The sequence below is a fragment of the Sphaeramia orbicularis genome, chromosome 20 (assembly GCF_902148855.1).
Source record: "Sphaeramia orbicularis chromosome 20, fSphaOr1.1, whole genome shotgun sequence".
NCBI lineage: Eukaryota > Metazoa > Chordata > Actinopteri > Kurtiformes > Apogonidae > Sphaeramia > Sphaeramia orbicularis.
Genome location: NC_043976.1, coordinates 24,826,153 through 24,854,057, shown reverse-complemented (window position 1 = coordinate 24,854,057; position 27,905 = coordinate 24,826,153). Strand labels below are relative to the sequence as shown.

General features: G+C 37.6%; 1 protein-coding gene across 1 annotated transcript in view; it reads right to left on the bottom strand.

The window, feature by feature from the left end:
* ofcc1 (orofacial cleft 1 candidate 1) overlaps positions 1 to 20,004 on the bottom strand; it is an 81,454-nt gene extending 61,450 nt beyond the window's left edge. The window contains exons 1-11 of the mRNA XM_030123941.1: positions 19,985 to 20,004; positions 19,404 to 19,479; positions 11,952 to 12,018; positions 11,422 to 11,601; positions 8,455 to 8,559; positions 7,729 to 7,812; positions 5,428 to 5,652; positions 5,074 to 5,171; positions 3,665 to 3,751; positions 3,274 to 3,350; positions 1,911 to 2,037 (exon numbers count right to left, since the gene is read on the bottom strand). Coding sequence (XP_029979801.1) covers positions 1,911 to 2,037; positions 3,274 to 3,350; positions 3,665 to 3,751; positions 5,074 to 5,171; positions 5,428 to 5,652; positions 7,729 to 7,812; positions 8,455 to 8,559; positions 11,422 to 11,601; positions 11,952 to 12,018; positions 19,404 to 19,479; positions 19,985 to 20,004 — 1,146 coding nt within the window. The remainder of the gene's footprint in view (positions 1 to 1,910; positions 2,038 to 3,273; positions 3,351 to 3,664; positions 3,752 to 5,073; positions 5,172 to 5,427; positions 5,653 to 7,728; positions 7,813 to 8,454; positions 8,560 to 11,421; positions 11,602 to 11,951; positions 12,019 to 19,403; positions 19,480 to 19,984) is intronic.
* Between the last annotated feature and the right edge of the window lie 7,901 nt (positions 20,005 to 27,905).

Genomic DNA, 27,905 nt, shown 5'->3' with positions numbered 1-27,905 from the left:
CCCTTAAATCTCCCTACTATGAGCATCTTGGCATGCCACAACAACAAAAACAATTTAGGCAGAAGAAAAATTAGGATAATTGGTGGCAAAGCGGTTTAGCCCACATATGTTAGATCTGGGAAGAAGTGACGGAGGCCTCCAAACTCCTACACTGAGAAGACGACACATTTGCTTGCAGACTGGAAGAGGAGGAGGGGGAGGAGAAAAGAGAAGAAAGAAGCAAAGAAATAAAAAATAATGACATCACACCGGTGTCCAATTTGCACTATGTATGTCTTTAAAATGTATTGTTATTATCTGGCCCACATGCTTGCAGATGCATCGTAAGAGACAGTGGAGACAGCGAGGAGAAGGTAAAAGGTGAAGTGAGCCAATTTTCCATATCAGAGGTGGTTTGTTTGCCCCAAGCCTGAGTTGTGCCTAAAGTGCCATAACATTACAGCACTCCTACAGATGAGATCAAAGGCTCCAGTGAGGGATCCTCTGTGGTTTTTCTGGCAAGCGGCCGTTCTTTCGCTGAAATATCTTTTCAGGGCTTTCCACACATTGACTGATCACACAAAATGCACTCTTAATAGAGACAGGAAATGCCACATACAAAAACTTCCTTTCTTTCTAAGTATGGGCTAATATTCAGAGATTAAGCTTTCTCGTTAATTATTTTCATTTTAATTAGTAAATCTTAATTAACAATGAACATTTACCCTTAAAATTTTTTGGCTTCGGAATGAAGGAGGGGGGTGAAGAAAGGAGAGAATAAATATGACAATCTTTTTGGGACCTCCGGGCAGGATTACTGATGCAGGCTGCCTTAGTTATTAAACACGTTCTAAATTAAATGCCTCCATGAATTTTGCACAGAAATATATTTTCATAGTTTTGCATGCCAAATGTGACATTTTATATTTTAGATTCATCTCGCTGCAGTAATTTTAGGGAAATGTCATATAAACAAAGATTTTGTCATTTACCAAAGGAAATTACTATGCGTGGCAGGTTTGGCCATTGCTTTCTCTCTCTCTCTCTCTTTTTCTCTTTCCCTCTCCCTCTTTTGCCCCCTATTCTGCCTCTGCCGGTTGTTTCAAGTCAGCAAGCCATAAAAAATCTTTATCTCAGTGAAACACAGCAATTTGGGAGATAATCGAATGGTGACTGGGGGGCACAAACGCCAGTCTGAGGAATTATACCACAATCTCCCCTACATTTACAACCTTCCTCAAAGCCAGTTGTCACCCTGGAAGGAAAGCCCCCGACTGAAGATTCATTACATCTTTAAGCCAGCATGGTGGCATGGCAGCCTCATCCCCAGATGCAACAAAACAGTATACTCCTCCCACAGCTGGTGATGCTACTGCTAAAGCTGCAGCTTCCTTCCCTCTGTCCCACTTGGTTCTTTTCTCTCCTCTTCCCCCTGTTCTCCTTTTTCACCTCCAAAGACTCCTTCTCTCTCCTACTTAAAATCCCTAAACCACAGACATTATCCACAAAGCAGGGAAAAAAATCTTTGTATAATATAAAAAATAATGTGGCTTGATACTTAGCTTGGTGCTTGTGAAAGCCTTTTGTTTACCATCTGAATGTGTGTGCCTTTGTATAGTAATGTACACGTACAGAACCAACTGGTGTAATGAAAGGGGGAAAGAAATGTGAAAAAACTATGAAAATGGGGATATAATGTGCCCCTTCTTCAACAGATGTATTCATTGCGTGATTTCACAATATTACATCACTTGACTGTTTTTGCACCCACCCTTTTGCCGTTTCTTCTGACAATCTGTAAACACTTCAGGATCAATATCCCCTCCTGTGACCCTTTTAGCAGTTACGGGGCATGCCACTTCCTGTTTGTGTGTCCCGTTTCCTGCCTGTGTGTGTCTCAGTCCGCAGTTAGAGCGTTTAACAGATCTTACCTGCCACAGGGGCTGTGATGACGAGGAGGAGGATTCCGGGTGCTCTGTCATCTGGCTGTATTTGGCCATTGCTTCCTCCTGGCCTTCACCCAGCACTCTGAGTGACGGGCTTTCAGTGGTTCTGCTGCTACGTGCACAAATACACACAAAAACATGTACAACACACACAAGCACACGCAGCTAATGCTGTTAACAGCCACCTGCATTTTGGACTCTCTGTTGTTCCACTCTGTAGCCAACAGGAGCTCAATCTAATAACACCACAACAAAACACTTTCCACTGGGTCACTCCCTCTCTTTCTCTCTGTCTCTCTCTCTCTCACTCTCTCCTTTTCCCAGCCTTTCAATCTTATCAGTGGTAATGTAATAAGCGGTTGCTTCACCCTGTCTGCTCGCCACCTCTCTTAATTCCTCAAAATAAAGCAATATCACAGGGGCCCTGGCCTGCCTGTGACTGGGGATAAGATGCTTGTAAAAGGAAGGATAATTCAGCAAATAAATGCTCAGCATCAAAGGCAGGCACTGGGTCTTTCTTTCCTTTCTCTCCCTGTCTTTCGCTCTTTCTGTTCGCCTATCAAAAGTATTACATGTGCTTTCATCAGTTCACAACAAGGCACAATGTGCTTCCTAATGCAATTACTCGACCTCCATTAAATCAGAAACAGTGGAAACAAATGAATTACACATTTGTTACAAAAACCACAAGTCAGCTACACGTCCCTCCTCTTTATTTTTTTTTTTCTTTTATAGGCGTAGAGAGAGAAAAAGTGAAATCATTTCTCATTCAATTTCAGGCAGATGTAGCCCTAGGTGATGCATAGAAAGTCTCCCATGTCTAATAGCCACCCACCATTGATATCAGAAGGAATTTACAGGGTTCAAGGCTGTCGAGAGGAGGTCATCTCGCTAAACTCTGAGCCACATTCATCTGACAGGACTGGTGTCCGACTACCACCCACCCATAAAGCAACCAAACACGAGTGAAGATACTGATGTGTACAGTAGTATTTTGATTTTATCACATCAGCCAGTATAGTGGTAGTAATTACTAAAAACTTAAACATGCTAAGCTGATGCCCGTGGGCCCTTCACTACAAGATGTGATGTGTGATCTCTGACTAAAGTGGATGGACCAAGAATTGATGCGCCTCCAAGCCCATGACATGGACAGATTTCTGTGCCCTGCAGCCATACTACCCATAATGCAATGCCCGTCGACAGGCAAAGCCATGCAGAGGACATATGAATTACATGCCTCCTTGAATGTCAGTGGGAATACAAATGATTTTCACACAATTACTGATTACAGTCATGTGACATCAATTGTACATAAGGAAAGAAATATGAAACAGACTGGACTTACCCCTGAAATAGTGTGTTGAGCCTTGGTTGTGGTACTTCTCTTAATGCATTGTCACCATCTCTTTGTGAATGGGGATCCTGTGAAATATTAAAATAGATGCATAACCGGCACAGTTATTAGTCATTAGCTTTCTCATCTAACTGACAGCCTAAATTAGTTTTAAACACAACAATTAAAATTATAATATGGGATGATAATGTGATCATATTTTAATAAATGCACATTAAAAAAGTACAATGAATTTGGTGGGTTGATAAAAGATATCTCAAATACACAAATACAACTAGATGAGCATTTTGTCTTGACTTAATGAAGGATTTAAAACCTGTAATTAAAAAAAAAAAAAAGAATCAGTCAAATAAAACATACCCCTCAGTACATGGGCCTTTACCTTAAAATTCCCGGTGAAAAGGGCTATAAGTCTCTTCTTTCTCTTTGCCCACTCACTCCTCCTCAGCGGTCCTTTCTGAGCAGCTTGCTGAAAATGTGTGTAAATACACGTGTGCAGTTCTTTGGATGCAGCTTTATGAAACAGTGCAGTGAAACCATAATGGCAGAATTAAGCACAAGGAGCAACTGTAATGCAATCTGCAGGCAATCGATACCGAGCCAGACCCTAAAGACATGTAGCGTTTGATGAGTATTTCTGCCGGTTTTACATTCAGTCAGCACATTCACACTTCCCATTCAGACGCATTGACACTGCTAAGTGACAGCGTCTCACCCTGTAGAGGCTTTGTACGACAGAATAGAGACAGAAGAAAAACACTATTATTTTTAAAATAGATGTGAAATCTCTGGTGGATAATGTGCTTTCAATGGGAGGTGGGTGTGGAAACAGTAGGAGAGTGCATACATATTATGGTAGAATAAGATAACACTGATCCCAATACTGATACAGTACACAGTAGATGCCACTGATTATCCAGTGCTGAGGATGAGTCAACTGTTGCTGTGGCTTCCAAGTGATGAGGATATATTGTTGAACCTTTTTTCCCCAATTACATTTACTTTCTATTCATATAATATGACACTCCTCCCTTTTCAAGAGAGATTAGAACTAAAAATACAGTGGATAGAAGTTCTGTATTCTGTTTACATATGCATTAATGTTTTTCTTACAATCTAGATTTGCAAACACAATGAAAACCCCATGTTGTTATATTCACTCACATTTCTTTTCTGAGTGATGGAATACAAACACTTGTCTTGTAAGAAGCTTCAGATCTTAACGCTAGTACAGAAAATCCCTACTCCCCATTTGGGAAATAAAAAGTAGTCACGCTCTATTTTTCCTGAAAAGACCATAAGATGGGTAAAGAATCAAGAAATTCAGCTTCTGTCAGAAACAAATATGCATAATAATGCACAACAAAGTTCAAAGACAGAACAACACTGTGAAGATATCATACAGATTACAGGAGAATGTATTCATTTCCTAGATGAGGATGAATAGGTTATTTTACCAATGAAATACCTTAAATATACAGGCTCTTCTGCAAAAGCTGAGGATTCAGTTGAGTTTACATTATATGCACAGAGAATAAAATATGAAACTTGTAAAGGTGTGATAATGGAGCAAAGAAGGAAATATCTTAAAAAAAAAAAAAAAAAGGAAGAATTATTAAGCAGAGTATGTAATACACAATATATATATACATGTGAATAGACAAATGCAGACACACACATGCACACACTGCATCCATTAGCCAAAGCTACTGATACACAGCATAATGGACATGGCTGATGTGCTGGTGAATATGGGATGGTGACACAGATATTCCTCTTTGTAGCTCTGACCTGCTGCAGTGAAAGGCTGCCAAGCGTGATCATGTCAGGCCGCACACGCTCCCTCAGCTGCTGAGCGTAGTGGGGTATCACATCCTCTCCTGTCCTCGCTGCAAAAAATATGACACTGGCAATACATACCTTTAAATAATCTAAAAAAAAAAACAATCCACCATCATTGTATTGCATTTTACTTCAAAAAATCTAAATCTCAATAAAATTGTCAAATATTAAATATTGTCCAATCAAATAATATAAGCCCATAATAATAATAAGCCCATTTATCTTTCTGAGGTGATTTTTTTGCTAAATATGAAAAAAAAGAACAACACACACACACACAAAATTTAAACAGTATGTGATTACTTTTTACAGTGCTCTCCTTGCCCATTATCATCCTCCCTGCTTTGACTCCAGCCTTCTCTCCAACCCGAGCACCAGCCCTAGCCTGAGTTTTGGCAATGGTATGGGCCTGGGAGGGCCTGGTGCCCGAGGCATCAGCTCCACCATGGAGCAGCAGTCGCCGCTGAAGCACCGGATCACCCGCCTTCACCTCCAACACCTCCTCATCCCTGGAGGGTATCAGCGTACCTGGAGAGATACGCATCAGTGAGCATGCATATACACACAAACATGAATATGCACACATAAAAATCAGAGCAAGCATACACAAACTGATGGATGTGCAGAGTAACCTTTTTCTACATACACACTCACAATGATGTGTGTGTGCTATAACTGACATTAACCACTGATTTAGAATAATATAAGAAAGACGGGACACATTAGCTTGTTTTGCTATTTTTTATGTTAACAGCTACTTGATTAATGTCTGTGTTTTTTTGTTTGTTTTTTTGTTTTTTTTTTATTGTCAACATAACAGACAAAAGTGGAAATGATGATCTGTAACCATATAAAATCATCCATATGTAGTAATTCATGTTTAATTTGTTTAAAACATAATGTGGAGAGATCTAGAAACCTTAAAGCCTCATTACTTTTATTTACCTGTATTTTTAAGTGGTTGTAATATAAGACAAATATATGTAGAATGAGTGTAAATAGAATTTGCTTTTTTTTGCCATAAAATCAGTGTCTACTTTTCATTAGATGAATACTAGTTTGTGTAGGTAGAAACTTGGACTTCATTACTGAAAGATGAGCACGATTTCAAGGATCTAACCTGCTGCCTGTATCTTTTTTTTTTTTTCAGTTTTGCTGCTCTGCCTCGTTGTTGGAAAGCACAAGGTATTAAGCATCTGTGCATTCAACGTGTGCAGTCCAATATATAAAACAACCAAAGCTGTTATCACTGCCTAATGCTTTTCACATAGAAGCTCATACCAATGTGTAACGCCTTACAGAGAGCTAAAATGAATAGAATGCCTGTTCTGTGGTCTTTCATCTTGAAGCCAAAGCATAACAATTTATCAAGATAAAAAGGAAGATCTGAAACAGACAGAAGGGATTTTTCTGTATTTTTTCACGTAATACTGGCCACTGTCCATTTCATTAATACTGTGTCTCATTCACACTATTTGTTGTGTATGGAGCTTTGTGACAGGATGTACAACTGAGGACAAAAGCCTGAGAAGCAGACACTAAATGTCAGGATCAGTTTTGATAAACACTGAGCCAATTCTACAGTTTCAAAGAAGACTTTCAACCTATACCAGTGGGAGGCATCCATACAACAGCATACGGTGATTGTCTTGAAGTCTATTGTAGCTCGGTGAAGTGCAAACTGGCAGTCACCACAGTTGGACTCCAACAGTACGGGAGTAGAAGCTCTCTCGCTCATCCTCGCTCTCTTTCCTTCCCTGTCTCTCAGCCTATTGCATGGAGAAACTGTTAATCCAAGATCCTCTTTACTTTTCTGTGGGATTTCATGAACATTCCATGACAATGGATGGCACCGCTAATCTTGGTGGTACAGCTAAATCCAAGACAATGGAAAATAATATGAGCAGTCTAAATTCTACCTTGTTGAAGCAGACCTAAACCCATCACTTGTGCACTGGAATTACAAGAGAGATGTGCATCATGTCAACAGGATCTGGTGCGACTGTCTTCATCCAGAACAATGCTAAGCTTAAACCACCTAAATGTTGCCTGGTTGGCTACACATATACATGGAACTGAGCATGTCTACTGTGAAACAATGGCCTGTGCTTGGAAAGCACTAGTGAGGGTCCATTTCTCGTCACCTTCTTTGTTCTGCGTTCGTGCTGCTTTCAGTGTTAGTGGCAAATGAAGCTTCTTTTTATTTTGTTTGTTGCAGAAGACAGCGTCTTGACCTTTTCTTAATGATAATGTTCCTAAAACATTTCATTGTAGTTGTTATTTTGGATTTGTCAGCAATTTATATACAATAAAGGTTAAATGTGTTAATAAATATCTTATGAATGAATGAAAAACTGCTTGAGTTAAATTGACATACTGACATAGATACAGAAAATAAAACCTCATCAGTACCAAAATAATAGATAACATTAAAATAAATAAATAGGTAAATAAATTATAGGTTGGAACTGAAATGGAAAATATTCTCACTGACCCTCTGTCCCAGCTTTAATGATTCGATTGACTAAAAATTAATTAAGTAAAATTTACTATCAAAACCAGCTCCTGTCTAATACATTAATGCCTTAGTGTAAACAAACATACCAGGTATATCTATGAAGGTATTGTCCTCATCCAGTAAAGCAGCCATTCTTTCATATAGCCTCTTTTCATCTGCATTCAGCATCGCTACAATTGAAAACAATCACACAATGAATACCTTCAAAGGTACTGGAAAATTACAGGCACTTGTGTGCCTCAAAATTACTTTCTACTTATCAGACAAGTCAATCTAAATCACATCTGAACATGCAAACCAGAGATATTAGCTGTGGCTGGAGAGGGGTGAAAATCAAGTATATGCAGAGGGGTAATGAAATAGGAGTATTAACATGCCTGTTACCCAGCCTGTCATCATGTGATGAGATTTGGTTTGGCCAATCCTTTGATATTACACGGCAGTGATATCCAAAAGATACAGGTGAAATGGCTTCTCCATTAATAGCCATGTTTCATTATAACATGCATATTACTTGGCTCCCAAGAGCTCGCTTTTAATAGGCCTACTTTAGCAGGGGGCTGCAAACTATTGATATGGCTCTGCGTGTCATTTGTCGGAGGAAAGAAAAAGCCATGTTGAAATGAAAACTGACCAATCATATGTGACCTTCATCAATGACAGCGGACAGTTGGGTAGCCAATCTAGTGATGCCATCACTTGATGTATTTACATAGATTGTCCTGCTGTCACAAATGGAGGCTGCTACCAGTGATCTCCTTCACCTCACTTTAATGAACCAAGGAGAACTATTATGACAGTGAATGGCATACTTAATTCTAGCTCATCTTCAGTGTTGACCCCAGCCATCATGCAATGCCTTGGGTCTGTCTGCTCTGCCGACGATGGGTCAAAGTAATTTTGAGCGTGTTCATTTCCTGTGGAAAGTGGAAGAAGTGAGAGAATGGGAGAAAGAGGGGTTGGGAGTTGGCGTAGGGTTGGCGGGGAAGGGAAGAGGGGAGTTGTACAGGTTCAGGTCAGTGGTTATTAGAAGCACATGAAGCGAAATGTTAATTTTGAAACCCACACTGTTGAAGGGCAGGGGCAGCGGCTGCTACCAGATAAGGCAGAGCCAAGATGAGATGGGAGTACAGAGAGAGAGAGAGAGAAAGAGAGAGAAAGAGAGAGAGAGAGAGAGAGAGAGAGAGAGAGGACTGAGAATGAGACTGCTGGGTTTCTCAGTGCACCTCTCTATGGCCTGTGGTGCTCTGGGGCCTAATTAGCATGCTGCAAAAGGTCATGGCAGGCAATCTCTTAAATACGACTGCCATATGTTTGCCATGTTCAAAAGGAACTAATGAGAAAGTCTACAAGCTCAAAAGTACCTGGAATTTCAAAGACAATACCTTCTAAATACTCCGAGGTCAGCAGCCTAGAGGAGCAGGCAGTTTTGGAGGAGCAGATCCAAAGGAAAATATCCTAAGCCCATGTCTCATTGACTTCTTATTAGCAATCACTGACCTATGGGTATCAAGTCTGCTCCACAGAGTTTATGGGAATCTAATGGCTTCAGGGTTATTTCTATTAAGGGTGCACCCCACCAAGCAGCTTTCTTAACCCCAAATCATTCTCATTACAGGCCTTGAATATTTCACTCAAATCTAAATTGCTTTACTTGTATTTCTCAAGTTGTGGGGCAAAAAAATGCATGGTGCATTAAATCACGTTATATATTCCACACAAGGATCACCTTTATAGAAGGCTGAGGGTATCGGCGCTGGGATGCATAAAAATGTGAGTAAGTGTGTTTGCATAGGAGCACCACTAGCCCACTAGGCCACCACCCAAAACAGCTCCCTGACTCACTTTCTAGCACGTATAAAATATCTGCATAACGTTTTCCTTACTCTAAGTTAAACAGTCACACTGAAATACTTATTAAATGAGAATCAGCCGTATGGCTCTTCCACAGCGCCATAAATTGACTGTGAAATTCACATGTTAAATCCTGCTACATCGTTAACATAGAGTTTGAACAATTTCTCCCCAAATAGCTCTGAGGTTATGAAACTCTTTTTTCACACACAAATTTGCATAATGGTAGAGGCTTCGTGGATCGCCTTTTGAATCATATCTGTGATTTACCTAAATAGTCTGGCTGTCCTCCAGTTCATCTCTCTAATGAAAATTTCAATTCTCTTTTCTTACACGCACAATATCAATAACTAGCACTTCTTGCCAGCCAGAGTTACTCTAAAAACAGAATGAGAGGTAATGAAAGACTATGGGAGAGGCCAACTAGAAGTGTCACAAACAGTGAATACATCGTAATCTTTCAATGAAGGCGCACGAGTCCTTTTACCTCATTTAAAATCACTAATGCTTATTTTTTGCTGCCAATTTTGCTACTGGTGATTTAGTCTTTGATTTATATTTTATGTAAATCCTACACTCAACATGAAACAGAACATAAAACCTTCTTTCCTTTATAAGATTTACAATCCCCCCTTTTAAAAGCATGCTATGATGAGATATAGTGTGTGTATAGTGAGTTTATAATTATCCTAATAAACTGTAAATCATATATTATGCTTTGATATACAAAACAAATATTATATGATACACCCAAATGTTGCACAGATTTTGTAAATTGCTATTTTTTGCATTTATTTTTTGCATTTTTATTTATTTTTTCAGTCTTTCTAGTGAAACAGAGATGTGCAATCATGTGTAGCAGCTATTTCCTGTTAGTTTTAACATTTATTTTACAATTAACTGTTCATTTCATTTCTATTCTTAAAGTACATACACTGAAGAGGATTCTCAGGGAAAAGTAGTTTTAACCACAAACTGCCTTACTGATCAGTAATTATTGTTCTCTTCTGCAAGGCAGCGCAAGCATCTAGTGTCACTGTATACATGAAGTGGCTGAACGCATGCAATTTTACATACAGATAATTCTCTTCATGTAGAGAATAATATTAAATAAATAATAAACTACGCATAGTTTATAATTGTTTCAAAAATCAAAAGACCGTGTTGTAGAAGAATGCAAAACATAAAAGTAAAGTTCAGAATGGTTAAAATGATCTTTAGCCTATAAAATCTATTCCTTTAGATTAATTAATCTGGAACTTTCATGATTTAACAAGAACCAAAAATAATTTTATTCATATTTCTAATGTGAAGTATACGCCTACCTCTTGTGTATGAAATACAACAATAATTGCTAATAATTACTAGCCATGCAGCTAAAGCAAAATAAACCACATTAAATCAAGAATCTAACATGTGACTCATCCCTGAGAAAACTGGCACACTCACAACCTTGAACGCATCCTAATTTACCATCCCATTCCTCAAGAGTTCTCTCTGACATACTGAATTATAAGGGGGCATATTCGTATGCCTGATTGGCCTTAAGCCGTGTTTCGGGGGCGTTGTGAGTACACCACACAGACAGCGGATCTGCTTGGTAGCGTAGTAGCGTATGTAAATGCACTCTCCTATGACTCCAGCCCACCACAAGGCATGTAGCCGAGAGTGGGAGTCAAGGCTGATTGTGTCGAGGGTACTTCTAGATAGAGATAGAACACCCACTACAGTAGCGTTCTCCAGCGAAGGAAGAAGTTATACGAGGGTTGCTTGTTAGGACACGCTTGCTTTGGAATGCAGGGACCAAGGGCCCCCCGAATGGAGAGACACAGAAAGACAGAAAGAAAGGGGGAGTGAGAGAAAGGTTAGATCAGGAACACATCTACTGTCAACAAATTTGAGGCTAATGAAGAATGAAGCTTCACCTCTTTCTTTGGCAGGGGCTTGCAGCTCCATTTTTTTTTGGTGAGCTGCAAGGGTGCTATCTGGCCTGTCACCTCGAATTTCTCTCCCCAGCCAAACTGGAGGAACGGAAAGCTCGGTGCTTCCTCCTCCATCAAAAGCTGGGTTTTCTATGCCCACCACAGCAGCTCTATCCTCTCTCCCTGACAAAATAAATAGAAGCATAAATAAAAATACAAACAGTGACATGAGGGGGAACACAACAGTTAGGTCAATGTGATTCATTAACAAACAAATTCTTCTATTGGTGATTTGTCTGCCCCAAAATGTTAAGCGCATCCTCCTCAAATGACACTAAAACACAATTAGGTTAAAATTAAATCAGAATCTTGCAGGAGGAGGAGAAAAAAAGAGAAGAAGAAGAAATGATTAAAATAATTACAAATTGCGCCCTGACAAGCAAGAGCAAAATTTAGCCCAAAGCCATTTGTCTGTAATTAGTTAATTAATCCTTACACAAATTATGAGCAATAACTCATCAAGCAGGACTCACCCATCAGAAATTCAGCCGACTTGGATTTCTTCTGCTTAGGTTGCTGCAGAGCCTTCTGCTGTAACTTCTGGAGGGAAATTGTTAAATGAATAAATTAGCTGCAGAATGAAGATCATCATTTATGATCCGCAACTAACGCAGTATTTTAAATATGGGACGACACTGAAATGTCATTTAATTTACATCGCCGCTAAAGGGGTCAAGCACTAATTGAACAACAGGAGTGGAAAAGAATTTAATCATAAATAGATAAGAAAAGTTGACATGAATGTGTAATGAAGGTCACATTAAAATACTTCCTCCTTGTTTCTAAAATGAATGAGCAAAAACAGTCTCCTGGAAATTATGCATTTTTTTTTCACAGGCTGTGGTGTGCAAATGAGTATGGAAATCCAGGCACACTTCTCATTACTTTCATTCACATGAATTTAACCCACAATGACTCAAAGGAGAGAGAAAAATAGCTCTATCTATCTATCTATCTATCTATCTATCTATCTATCTATCTATCTATCTATCTATCTATCTATCTATCTATCTATCTATCTATCTATCTATCTATCTATCTATCTATCTATCTATCTATCTATCTATCTATCTATCTAACTGTCTGTCTGTCTGTCTGTCTGTCTATCTTTTCGTTTTTAATGCTGTAGGTGGTCTAGAATGGCATGGCATGGAAAGAAAATGGAGAGGCGACGTATGAAAGCAAGTATGGGTTCCTTTGAAATCAAGAGTATGTGGAACAATCTCTGCAGTCCCACATTTCTCTCATTTCTGCGGACAAGCAGAACAATAAGAATGCTGAGGTAAAAGGCAGAACTAGTTGTTTCTGTTATGGATATGTTTACATAAGAATGCACCATATAAAAGGGCTCTGTTGCTCAAAGCGTATGGAGCTTTTTAAGCATCATTTTATGCAGATTTCAATGATGAACTGTGCTCATGCCCATGAACAGCATGTATTTGTATACAATATTTAATTTCAAAGGCAAAATCAAGGGGCAGAATGAGTGGGGGGGCTTATTTCAACTCTAAATGACAGAGCAATTAAAATAGAGGGGGACTACTTCCAGACCAATCTGGTAAGAGGAGTTTTTGTAAATCTGTTTTTACATTCAACAAGCCCTACAGCAAGACATTCATTTATACCACTGAGATTAATGCTTATCTAATTGTAACTTATTTAAAAACCATTTTCTTTGCGACTGGGTACCAATCAGTTTTTCTGTGTTTCACATAATGTAGAGTATGAGGCTGAGAAATGTAGCATCAGTGGTGACTCTGTCCCTCCTTTGGTTTTCATTTCTTTTTCCTTTCTTCAAAACACTTTGCATACTTTTCTATGGGGCTAATATTGTTTTTTCCTGTAACAGACACAAATTACAAGTCAACAAAACAGTGATGGGAGAATAAATCGCTTAACTTTGCTGAGAAAAATTGTAATCATCATTAGCTTTACATTATACTGAGAATCAGAATATTAAGGAAACTAAAGATAAGGTGTTTATCACTTGTGTTTTTCTTGAAAATACTAAAAGTGGAAATATAATGTTCTTTTAAAACTGCAAGTGTGTGCTGTCTCTTTTGTTTTGCTTTGTGTACTAAGCTTTGGTTGTCGTTTAAGAATAATACATACAATGAACATTATTGTCCTGGTGGATATTTTCTTTGCTAATGCAGTTTATTGTCAGTGATGTTTTTGCCTTCAGGGATAAAGGAACATGGGAGTGATGAGTGAAAATTAAAGGAGAAACACCATAAAGTCAGATCTTAGGATTGAGAAAAGTACTTTATCATCCCAGTAATTTGGAATATTTTAAATCTACTGAAAGTGTAATGTGTTTAATAGATATATAATACAGATATTATGTACATCTTAACAAATTTCTACAGTCTCTCTAGTCTTTTTAATCTTTTTCTAATATGATTTCTTAATCAGTTCATATCAGTTGTCTCTGGGCACAGTTTTGTTTTGGTCTCATTTCTAAACAGAAGCCATTTTTCTCACTTTCCAACATAAATTAGCTCCATATCCTGCAAATGTCAATAAGTCGTCTGATTACTATACATATATTTTTGCCTCAAGTTCAGTTCCTGTGAAAAGAGAACCCTAGTAAACACACAAGGGAAAGTACACAGAAGGAGTACAGTACATACAGTACACCCCAGGCCTAATGCTTTGGGTCATTGTCACTAAACATCTAATCCACACAGCGCCATGAGAGCCTCTCTGTCTAGAGAGCTAAGAAAAATGCCTGGTTCTCATCTTGCTCCCTAGACTCCACTGACATTGACAGCATGCTCCTTGTAATACAAGGACTGTTGTTTAATGTGCCATAACCGGATGGAACATGCAGATGTTGCATTTCTAAAACAATAAACAACAATTCAATCCTGAGGAAATAAATAGTATCATCAGGATTTTTGAAATAACAATCATTTAAGAAAAAGAAAATCCAAGAATTCTTGTTTATTTTCTCTGGATTAAGATAGAATAAATTCAGAATAACAAAGTATTTTTTTTTTTTTTTTTTTGCACCTGGCATATACGTGTATTAAATTTACGATGCTGCATCAAAAATAATGTGCCGACAAATTTGCCTGTAGTGAAATATACGTAGACATCAGCTGATGTAGAAGCCCTGCAGTTTGTTACTTGTCACCTACTCATGCCCTCTTATATTCTTCCACTCTCACTCACAAAGTGCTTACTTTGCAGTCAACATGAGAGAAAAATCATTTGTAACTGGTGACAAAGAAATGCGTGACTTATTTTTCTTTTTTCTTTTTAAATGTGATTGTTGTCAGAAGGAATTGAGCACAACAATGCCTTGTTCAGTTCTTGTTGCATTCAAAGGCATAGCTAGAAGGGCTTGGGGAAGACCGCTTGCTGCTAGGGGCTGGTGGGCACAGACCAGCTAGAAAGTGAATTTTGCATACTGTACGGATCATCGCCCAGTCCAGCCCAGTCACATTGAATCTGCCATCAACCAATTGTGCTTCATGAAACCGTCAACCCTCATTTACGTCTGCCTGTTTTCTTCCCCACGCAGCTGTAAACAAGGCCCCGGCTTTGAGCTGTCTCCCTCTGTCCCTGCATGCACTGTTTGCCAGGGGAGTGCAGAAAGCAGAACCTTGTCTTCATAAAGCCACTTAAAGCTACTGTTTCCAGACAAGCGCTGTGTGCATTCGGCAAAATAGTCAAGGACAAAAGTGTTTCTGGATTTGACAAGAGTTTTACCAGCTTTGCATAGAAATCCTGACCCATGCAGGAACGTTTTTGTGTGTATTATGTGAGTTTTGATTTGTACTAAAATTGTATTATGTTGGCTTTGCATTTGTTCTTGCTAATATGGTTGTGACAAACATATTGAAACCACTGACACACATGCACATGAGTGAATAAAATCAAATCGTGTTCCAATAAATTTACGTACAGCATTGCAATAAAAAGACAGAAATACATTATAAAGATGAGACTAATAATGTGTTGCTAAATAAATCAAAAAAAGATTTTGTTTTCATGTTAAAAGCACCTTTGTTATCCATAAGCATAGAGAAAATAGTAATATGAACAAAATGTCATATGAATAATATCTACAAAGCAACTTTAAAACACCAAAGATAAGGTTAGCATTTTATTTCAAAGGCCTTAAAATGTGAAACTGTCTAAATTTATAGTGTAGCTTTATATGTGCACATTAATTGTGACCCACCAAACAGTTTCTTATTAAACAACATCCGCGGCAGTTGGTGTAGACAGAAAACATAATTAGTATTCAAGCTTAATTAATCTACGCTGGCCCCCTTTAAGTGAATTAGTCAATTATTTATGCATGTGTGCTCCTTTGATGCTAACAGATTATGTATGTTACTGGAAAAAAACCTTGAAAGATGACTTTGAAAACTTTCCACCATAAAATGTCACTACAAGCTTCTGCACAGACTTAGAAATGTCAGCAAAGGCCTGAATGCTGTGAATGATAATGTAAAAAATCTCCCTAGACTACACTGCCAAACTTCTACAAATTTCATTATTGGCAAATCACGATCCCAAGTATTCCAGTTCCAGCCAAAGAATCGCTGCAATTCATTGTCCGATATCCAGGGCATTAGAAAAAATAAATCAGCCAAATATGTATGTTTTGTGTGCCCTAATCCGTGGAATGGAAATCTAACACAAGTCGGATCAAGGTCTTCCGTCGGATCATGGGAACTCCTTGGGATTTTCAAGAGCCTTTTTGTTTTTACCCTTGAGAACCAGGCACTGGCCTCTGCACCCCTCAATCCCCCATTGAGAACCCAGAGGCAGCGCAGAGGAATGCTAAATGTCAATGGTCAGAATGCGCCAGCACCTTCACTGGGAGAGAGATGGAGGTACAAGGCTTGACCTCCTTGTGTTCAACTCTGCTGTTATGAGGTTCAGAAGTGAAACTGTACTCACACTGCCAAAGGTGTCCATCTTTACAAACGCCAAAGGATCATCACTGGCTGACCCCAGTAGAAAAGTGGCTATGCCTATGAAAAAAAAGTGTAAAAACAGAAAGTGAGAAATGAGTCGGCACAAATAAGACACTTCTATTGCTACATAACCTCTAACAATCTAAACTGGACATCACAAGAACGACTTGGTCACTCATTCTAAATGTAAAACTTTTAATAAAGCTTGAAATTCATGGCTTGTTGATGTTATTAGAGTTATATTTTGCAAAATGATCTGTTAGTATAGCTTACTGTTCAGCGCAAAATACTTTACCACGGAGTGATACACTATCTATCCACTGCTTGTGTGTTTAAAAGTGTTATCTCTGCAATGCATCTTGGAGAATAAAGAACAATAAACACCATTTATTATCAGAGATAACAAATTATTTGCCCTGATTATTCAAATAGTTTATTCATTTACATCTGATACAATATCATTTGGTATTTTTATCTTCTTTTCCTATGGTAATTCACATGGCTTGCACAAGTTTCTGCTGAAATAGCAAAACAAACCCCAGGCAAAATGTGAAAGATTATCCCATACCATGCGAGCTAGGATGAAATGCTATACTTTTTCACACTGAACACTGCTCCACTGGGTGTGATTGAAAAACATGTAAAGCTATTGAATCTGTGGTTTGTATATGTGAGGGAAAATGAGTGTTGTAACAAGTGGGCCAGTGTTTTTGTAATTGTTTCAAATTACACTCGGCGTAATAACTCAGTGAAAGCAGAGCCAGTGTGCGGTCCGTACACATTAACTAGGCAAAGACCACAGGATATCCATGCACCTTATCACGGCCCACAAAAAACTTGATTGTGTAAACAACTGTGGAGAGTAAAACACTTTAGTTATATTTCCAGCTGTTTCTATTTGTGTCCAATGGCACTTATCAGCAGCTACACAAAAGAAGGATAATACTTTTAGATAAAGAGGTATTTTGCAGCATTTCCTTTACATGTGTATTTTATTGAATTAAAGACACTCTCACATTCCTGCTTTTAATTTGCTGAAGTGTTTTTCTCTGTAACTAATAGAGATTTTTGTGTATTATGTACGTGTGTGTGTGTGTGTGTGTGTGTGTGTGTGAATGTTTTACACAGGCTGTAAAACTGTGATGTTGTGAGTAACATAAGTCCATTACTTGTTAAAACTGCACATCTCCTGCCAAATACAGACTTCCTAACTTTTGAGATTGCCAACCCAATTGTTAACTACATAAATGAGTCATTTTCCTACAGATATACAACTAAACATGCAACAAACCCCTTAAATGTCCTTAAGAGTATAATGGACTAGCTGGACTCAGATTTGTATCAATCCAAAGACACATGTGAGTTCACTTCTGTGTTAAATTATCTCATGTACTTACTAAACAATACACTCATGCAAACATACACTGCCAACATCAGCCCATGTGCTGCTAAATTATGTATAAGAGGTTTACTTGTAAATGTACTTGTTTTTGACCCACACACAAACCCATTGTTTTTTGTTAATCACAGCAACATGCCTGAAATATGCAGTTATTCTTAAAAAAAAAAACAAAACATTCTCTTCACAATATGAAAAACTCTTAGATGTTGAAAATCAACACAAAATGCATGCAATTTTTTCAGTGTTATTAATTCTGTCAGAACCAAAGTTCTCATAAGTATAAAAAAAAAAAAAATCTAAATCTTACCAAGTGTATTTTTCTCATTTCTAGTCAAAATATCTCATCACACTTAAAATAAGACATAATCACCTAAAGAGTAACTTGTAAGTGAGATATAAGAACTTATTTCTAGACAATAAATCTTGAAAATCTTATTTCAAGAAGTCTTACCAAGATAATTTTCACTTGTTCCATTGGTAGATTTTTTTTTTTTTTTTTTGCTTAATTCAAGATTTTTTTTTTTTTTTTTTTTTTTTTTTTTGCTTAATTCAAGCAAAAAAAAAAAATCTGCCAATGGAACAAGTGAACATTTTCTTGGTAAGATTTCTTGAAATAAGATTTTCAAGATTTATTGTCTAGAAATAAGTTCTTATATCTCACTTACAAGTTACTCTTTAGGTGATTATGTCTTATTTTAAGTGTGATGAGATATTTTGACTAGAAATGAGAAAAATACACTTGGTAAGATTTAGATTTTTGCAGTGTATTATCATCAATCCTGCAATTCATGATGATGCAAAATATAGTATGGACTATAGTCAATGGTCATAACATTTGTACAAGCACTGACCACAAAGCTGGTGTACATATATTTCCTCAAAAGGGCTGCGACACTATAGCTGACCTGCAACCTTTTTCCATCTGCCTCTCATGCCCTGAGAATGACCATCCCCTCTGTCATCTAGTCGGCTAAGCTCAATCAACCCTTAATCCACAATGACAGTGGGGTCTGTGTTGTACTAGTCAAGGCACTTCCCCTTTTCTATGGCATAGTGCGACCTGAAATCTTCGCTTGACATTCTTTTTATTTTCCCTCGAACACGGATAAGGGTTGTAATTCAATAGTCACAGAGGGACAGGGCACCATGCACCAAAGAATATTTTATTTGCTTGTGGACAGAGGCCTTTTCTTAGTGTTTGACAACAGCCAGTCTCCCTTAAGACAGAGTTCACACAGCTGACAATAAGGGTAGAAAAAGGGCAGGCTCTTTCTTCTTCGCTGGGTAACGGAGACATTTTGCATGCATATTGACTCTAAATGTACTCTTTGCACTTTAAAGTGCACTTACAAAGGCACATTTCAAAAGTGCACCATGAAGTGAACAACACTGGAGTATATTTAGGTGAATTCATGCAAGCCTATTGTATTTTATTTATGGGAATTATACATTTTGACTCTGCCTTCGTTGATGTTACGTAATGTTATCTGATAGCTACTCGATTATTAAGCAAACCTATGATGCAACCAGCAATTCCATTATGTGACCAACTGTACACACACATATTGGTATTGTTTAAGAATTACCTTTTGGGGTCTGAATTCTCCCTCTTCCTCCATCGTCAGCTTGCCCTTAGTTGTCAAGGTGATGATGACGCAGTCCCTAACAACACAGACAAATGCACACATGGTTTCAGATAACCTCCTCATGTTCACTTTCACCTGGAGAAAAGAAAAAGAAAGTCTGAATTAAATCATGTAAATACATTAAAAAAATATTTTGATCCCAAGTTTCTGTCTTAATATATGATGTGTATGTATTTGCATGAAGGGAACAACATACAGAGCATAAAAGCTGAAAATGTCTGTTATTTAATTTCACATTTTTTACAAAGGCTCCATATCAGGCAGACTCTATCTACAGCATGCCATTACCAAAACTGTAACCGTTGAATCGCACCAAGATAAAGTTTCATCTGTGTGGCGGTCTTATCTACCAGATGGTATTCCTGTTTGTGTTTTAAATGGTGTTTCATTATTAATGTGGAGTGTGTCATACTGCTCCTTCAAAGAGATTCAAAGGGGATTTTACCAGTAATGCAGACTGCTTTGTCACATTCGAGTGTCAACTACAAAGAACTCCCCCAAAGTAAAGGTAAAGTACTCACACTGCTTTGTAAACATTCATTATGTAGTATATGACAATCCACACAAAAGTTCCCCTCATGCATTATTTAGAAGGAGCTGCAGACAAACGTATTTCTCAGACAAAGACAACCCAGCAAGCTTTACAGCTGCTGTGAAGAATAGGTACACAACGCCCGGCGGATCAGCCCACTCACGTTTGGCATAAGGCATATTAACACTAATGTTGCCCTTAGAACAGATCATGAACTAGAGCTAATGCTTCCCTTAGAACAAACAGTCAGACTTCGTTTTATTTATGACTGCAAAGTCATCAGGCCATTAGTGGCCTTTTCCACCGAGGAAGAGAGATTGCTCACATGTATCAACAATGAACAGTACTCGTTTGTAACATTGAGTCTGTTTGTTTTATCTAAAGTTACAAATTGTGAGCTATTGTGAGCTGAAGAGGAACCTCACCTTTTGCACCATAATACTGAAAACAATCAGAAGTTAACAAGCCACAATAATATGTCAGTAATGTGCATTTTAATCATACTAGGCATGTGAAGGGGGGCTTTTCAGCACAAACCACTGGGATCTTTTTTGCTTATTAAGCTGGTTAAATGTGATCTAAATAAGATGCCCACCGATTTGGACCGCCCATTCCCTGGCTAAGCTGTCGTTGATCGTTTATGCGATTAAATATAGACCTAAATCTCCATCTTATCCAATTAATTCTCTGTGCAGGCATGAGAGTGGCTAATGATGTTATCTTACCTAATTAACCTGTATAGGGATTCAACTCCAGGACAGGGGATTGTTCATCCTTCATCCAAGTGTTCATTATTATCATTACAATCATTATCATAAAGGGGCTAACTTATGATGTTGGCCATTCCACCACCATTAATCTAGATTGAGTCTTTTTTTTTTTTTTCTTTTTGGGGAGGGGGATCCTTTGGGGTCATTTTTAATTATCACTAAAGGATGGGAATTCTAGCAAAGCTGAATAAGTTCAGTTGTGGTCACAGCAATCACTGGAATCCCATGAGAGCACATTACATGAATATGATTTGACTGCTCATGACTAAGGGGACATTTCTGATTTTGCCATGTTTAGAGCCCTGTTTCCTGCATGCTGTGAAACTCTCCTTGCAGTTTTCTGTCAGCTTTTCCACTGAATGGCGGCTTCAACCTATTAACACAGCAGACTTGGAGCAGATCAATAGCACTCATTGGGCCATGTGTCATTAGTTAATCGGATATTGATGAGGATATTGACACACAGCTAATTAATCTCAGGCCCAGTGCCGGCTTTCATATGTTTCCTTAATTATGCACTTAATCTTAGTCCCTACACATCAGCAAGCTGCCACTTCCTGTTTGACAGTGAGTGAAAGTTAGCTGTCAAGTTTCACTCCTGTTAATATATATTTTTCTTTCTTTCTTTTTATACTTTGTAGAATAAGACTGTTTTTAAAACTCCTTTATATCGCAGTAGTGCACAAGTCCATAATTTTATTCAAGTTCTTTTCTTCAGAACTGATGACTGTACAATAATACAAAAATGTCAAAAATAATCTTTAATAACGTTCAGTTAAAAATGACCTCATTTCTAATTACTGTTTTCATTAATAACTTCAAGCATAGCTGCTTTGGTAAATATATTTACTGTAATATATGTACATACAGTACATATGTTTGATCTTCCAAGCATTCCTGTGCATTCGTATGTGCATGAAAGACTCCATGCATAAAAAATGCAATGCGTGTATGCATCACAAGTCTATATCTGTGTATATGCTTTTAGAAAATAGCTCATATCTGTGTGTATTGTGTGCACCTGCATGTGTGTTGCTGTGCACAGTCTAATCAATAGAGCTCGGCATTAGTGCACTGATGTTTAGATGACAGAGCACCTGAAGGTGACCCTGACTACTGGCATCACCACAGGGCTCCAATAAGCTGCTCCTCAACCGCTGCTTTGCAAACCACAAATCTCCAACTTTTAGCCTGCTGCTGTTGGTTTGATTATTGTTTATAGATACAGCCGAGAATTAAAGTATGGCCCCCAGGCAGCATAATTATTTACAGCTGAAAACTCATATCATTACCAGCATGCTCCTAATTGCCAGAAGTAATATCAATGTTAGTTGATTAAGTGTATTTTTTTCATCTTCAGTCTCCATAATGTGCAGAGATTGTTTTCCCTCAGCATATGGGGTGACGGTTTATCTCAATACAGCTGTTCATCTGGCTTGACTTCTATTTTTTTTTCCACACTCTTCATTCCACAATACAATATTGCTGTATCTTCAGAGGGTAGCGATCGATTGCTCCACTTTTTGTAGTTTGCTCACAAGGTCAAAGAAAACACAGGAGATTCATCCTTCATTGCTCAAAAATAATTTATCTCTGTAAAGATTTTCCCTAAATAGATACAGATGTGACATACAGGGGCAATAGCTGAATTTTAACTCAAGGTGATGTCAGAGTAAAAGAAAAGAACCAGTGGGTTGTAAGCCTTCGTTTATAGTCATTTACAATCAAATGATTAATTAAAACAAATGTTTGTATGGCCTAGACCTCCTTTCCTCTGCTATGAACATGTCAAAATCTTTCATCCTGTATTTAAGGCAGCAAGAAAGATGAGGCTATTAATAACCCTGGCTGTGAAAGGGAATATACATAAACCTTGAAGGCTACTATATTATTTACATGTAGATTACTCAAACATGAATGTGGAGCTGCAGCACTAAAAACCTATTCCTTTGACTTAGAAGTCCTTATATTGTGTTTTTTTTGTTCAATTGTAAAATTCTGTTTCAAGATGGCAAAGGACAGAAAGTTCTCACAGTTGTATTTTTTATATATGTTTAAATATAGTATATGTTTTCACTTCTATAATAAAATCTGTAAGACTATATTTTTGCTGTTTACATATCATCAAAACTATTCTGATATCAGTGATATCAACTATTGCCATGTTTATAAAATGAATGTATTTTACTGGTATGCATCGATTTGCAAGATACTGATGCTCCTGGTTTCTATTTTCCAACCAAGAGTCACTGTGCCGTTTAGTTATACTTTGACTTTTTGGTTCTCAATTTCCAAAGTTATTTCTATCACACTTGCATTGCTTTCACTTTGACCACAGAGTTCATACAGCCTCGTAAGAGTGGGAGTGAGTGACATTTTTTAAAAAAGGAGTTGAAGTTGGCTTGCCTTGCATGATACAGCATAAGTAATATGCAAAAAGGAAAGTCAGTGACGGCAATTCATTCTTTTTTCATCATTCCTTTTCACATTTTTGGAGTTAGGAAAAAAAGGGTGTGTGTGTGTGGGGGGGGGGGGGGGTCCCGAAAGATTGTGTCTATAATGCAGTTAACAATCCCAGGAATCTATTTCATGTTTTCAGAGATAAAATTGTGCAGAGGAGTGGAATGATTGTTAAAAGGGCAATGTAAATAGTGATTAAAAGCAGGCCTAGAGTCATCATTAGGGCATGATCTCAGAGAAATTGAGAGCAAAGGGGGGAGTGTATGAGAAACATCTTGCTGACCAACAACGGGGATCTTGCGTGCGACTGACGTGTCTATGACAAGGATTTCTAATGTGCCTTTTGACAGGCAGTGAATCCATCCCTTTGATGAGCACACTGACTGTGAGTTCACGCACAAAGCGCTTCAGGAAATTAGACAATTGTTGCAGTGAAACTTAGTACTATAAATACATTTTCTTTCTTTTCATTCATTCTGGGATGCAGTGATGTCAGTGCATGGAGAGGGTCTTGCGATCCCTTTTAAAGATCAAGAGTCTACGGGCGGTGGTGCGTCAGCGGCTCAAAGGTCGTTATATACAGGATAATATATTAAATACAGTATGAGACACTAAGTCACAACATAGTACAGATATTTGACTCAGTTACAGGATTAACATTATAATTACACACTACACAGAAGTATGAAAACAAGTTGATGAGTGTTCATGCGGATTTTAGTTATTGTTTTCTATACTGGTAATCTTTGTGCCAAAAAAAAAAAAAAATCACAAAAAAATAGACAAAAACACTTAACTCCATGTCTCTACAAGTGTACTTTTTTTAAGATGATATTGTCGTCACACACTGGAGGTTTAATTATTTTGCAGAGCCTGTTCATCTTCTTTTACTTGACAATGAATCCTATGTTTCTGACCTGACATTTACTGAAAAACAGGGAGCTTAAAGGCTCCCCAAACCACTTCAAAATTCCCTAGAGGTGGTGTAATGGCACTGTAGGATTGTTACTAGTGTTGTGATGGTGGTTACAGTACAAGTTAACAAAACCTGACAGCAGTGGGTATGAAGTTATTCCTTTAACAGCCTATAAAATCCCTGCAATTTGGATCTAAATCCAAACTTTGCAGTTATATTTCTTAAAACAAGACATTCAAGATGATAAAGCACATGTATAATCTCCCTGGGAAGTTACACAGATGAGTTAAATACTGAAGATTTGCAGATATACAGTATAGCCCACCAGTGATTCACCTTTTTGCTCTTCACACTGTCTAACATGTCACCCCTGTTTCTCGGAATAAAGCACTAAAAATGTTCAAATTAAGAGGCACCATGCTACATACTAATAGTGTCCCTGGACCACAGCGTTTGATACTTGTCAATACATCTTGACCCCAACTACAAAATGTATGACACCGCTAAAGGCAAAAAGTACACTGCAAAAACTCTGCATTTAGTGTTGAGGCTGAACTTAATTCCAATAAATTTTAGAATTAAGTCTGAGAATCACTTGGCATAAAGTTTATAAACTTGTTTAAGACTCTAAAATGCTCATGTATTTATGATTACATTAAAACTGTAGGCTTGTTTGAATTAATATACCAGGAAATAGATTCTCCAGGTTGGACTCCTGCTGTAACAGCAGCTGATCGCCTGAAATGAGCTCACCCCTGATCTCCCAGGTCACTGACTAACTAACTCACATCTGTCTAAATATGTAGGAGAATGTTTAAAATGTAAATGTCTTCAATGACCAACTTCACTCGGCTTGTCTTCAATGGACATGCAAGGCTGCCTCGGGGCAGTAGCGGGCTCATTGGACTATTCATAGACTATGTGTCCTCTTCCTCTTGCCTTTTAAGTTTTTTAAAGGGTATAATGTTCACTATGTGAGTTTAACCTAGATCTCTTTTGAACTTTTAATGATCTATTTCCTACAGTTAATGATTCAACACTGAGTTTACTACTGTGTGCACTGACATATTAACACACAGGCAAGGCAAGGACACATTTGGATGTAAAAGTTAACTCAGGTAACACTGTTTTCTCTCTCTGCTATTTTCTTGGATATTATTCATGTCTTTCAAAATTTACATCAGTATTAACATTTGTTGGAATTGGTATTTTCATATGTGAAAGCTTTCTGTATATGCAAATGTATACACATGTCAAACAGCAGTTGTGTTACACTTTTGTTTTTACATGTTTTGTCTAAATCTATGGAACATGTAAATCAGAAATATGCTTTTCACATAATCTAGGTTAAATTTGAAAAGATACTGTTTATGTACCATAAAATCAAACTAGTTAAATCACTGAGGGCTAATCACTTTTTCTGCAGTTATATGAAATTGTCCTACCTGTGAGTAGTTGTGTATCCGACAGGTGCTAAACCACTTCCAGTGACATGAGCAAACATTAGCTGTGAGAGATGTCCAGTCCAGTATTTCTTAACAGCGAGGTCTTAATTCTCCTACTTACATCCCTCCTCTTCTCTTTGTTCACCTTACAGACAGTCACAGGAAACAGGTACAAAAGGTGGACAAAATTATTTGGATGTCTCAAACAATCTCCCATTTCTGTTGAAGTGAAATATAATGACAAAAAATGTTCATGTAATTTGTTGTCAATAATTATCACAATAATTGACAATAAATAAAGTTTTAATGTTGATTTTTGTCCCTGAGATTTAAGAAAAAAAGAAAAAAAAAATTCCCTATTTGCCCCCAAAAAATATTAGAGGTAGAACATACAAGACAATTAAATTTAAAAAATAATAAAATAATAAAGAATTTATAAGGAAAATAAAATAAAATTAATTAAAATCATTTTGTAGCTAACTCTAGAACTTTAGAAAACTTAACCCAAACTGAAAACAGTTATTACAATGATATTTATCACAATATAACATTATATTATGACATTTTTCATTGTTTTGTTTCCCAGCATTCTGTTAGCACAAACTATCTGAATTCAGTGTGTCCCAATACTTTTGTCCATTTAGTGTATTTTATATTCAAGTACTTTTCTGTTAATATTACAAAAGAATTAACATAAAATTCTCAGCACTGTCCACCAGTAATAAAAAATAAATCTTCACATGGACTTTGACAGTTTTGTGTCATCCTTTGGTACATACAAGAGGGGGCTGAAAAGTTCATAGCCTGACTAAGAAGGAGTTATTCCACAGCAATGAAACTTGGCATACATTAAATTCAACCTTTTCTGATACAAACTGCATGGTTTCCTTCCAGATAAACCCACACTGGATAAATAATTTAGGACTTTGAAAAGTACTACTACAAGACATTTCATGAAAATGCTTGCTTTTCACCCCTCCCTCGTTCTCCCTACCCCTCTTGAATTCAGCTTCCCAGTTTTACACAGTTGGTAAAGCTGGAGCATCATCGCCTATAGCAACCATGTCAGCATGAATGTCCTTGGGGGCTAACCCCTTTTTCTGCAGACATTTGATAAGACCACGGTGCCACAGATGGTTCACCAAATGTCTATGGTTCTACTTTTCAAAGTCCTAAATAATTTATCCAGTGTGGGTTTATCTGGAAGGAAACCATACAATTAGTATCAGGAAAGGTTGAACTGAATGTATGCCAAGTTTCATTGCTGTAGAATAACTCCTTCTTAGTCAGGCTATGAACTTTTCAGCCCCCCCCCCCCCCCCCCCCCCCCGTATGTCTAAGTTCAAGTCATACAGGTCACACCTCAAATAACATGATGCTATCTACATTTTTGTGCTGTTCTTAAATCCACATAATCCACATAATATGTTAATATACAGTTTGTTTGCTGTGAGATTAATGGCACAGATTGCAGTACAATACTAGTTAAATCAGTAATGAAAAAAGTAAATAAAAAGTAGAGAGCAGTGATGATGTGAGGGATGCATGTTGTCTGTAGTGCTCAGTTTTACTAATTCCTTAAATGCAACATCTTTTTTGAGATTTCAGCATGGCATGTTTGAAAGATTAAATTCTCATGTAAAGGAATTGACACAGCTGACACAGGAATCGCTGTAATCACGCATTTGCACATGCACTGTAAATCTTGATTTAGCTCTAATACCATTTCTGTGTCATTTTTCTACCACTAATAATAATTTGGAGTTAGGATTTGTAGCTACAGCTGTCTCTACTAAAGGAAAAGCAGAAAAGTGTAGACATAAATCAACTGTGATCCTGAAATGACACTTGGATCCCTTACATCATCAGATTTGCATATTTTTCTAAACCTTATAAACAATAAATTTTGTCAATAGCTAAATAATTGTAAGTTATAAATAGTTTTAGTGCTAAAAACGGTACTCCATTTGCAGCTTTTTCATCAGAGTGACTCTAAAGTCACTGATCTTGAATTGAATACTTTTCTTCCACTTTTTTTTTTTTTGTCATCCTTGTCTTTTTCTTGCTCCCTAAGTCAAAAATTGCAGCCAAAGAGAATGCCGTCAAAGCTCAAGGCAATCACAGAACCATCCTCACATGAGCACGTGTTAGATGTGGGCCTGTGTGGAACAAGTCTTTGAGCTCAATATCTCCAACACATGAAGTTATAAAGAAGACAGAAGCAAAGCATCCTCTGTTGTATAAAAGTCATACATCGCTCGCAGGCACCAAAACACAAAAGAAGTTGAGTCGTGAACATATTATGAAACAAGATTGGAG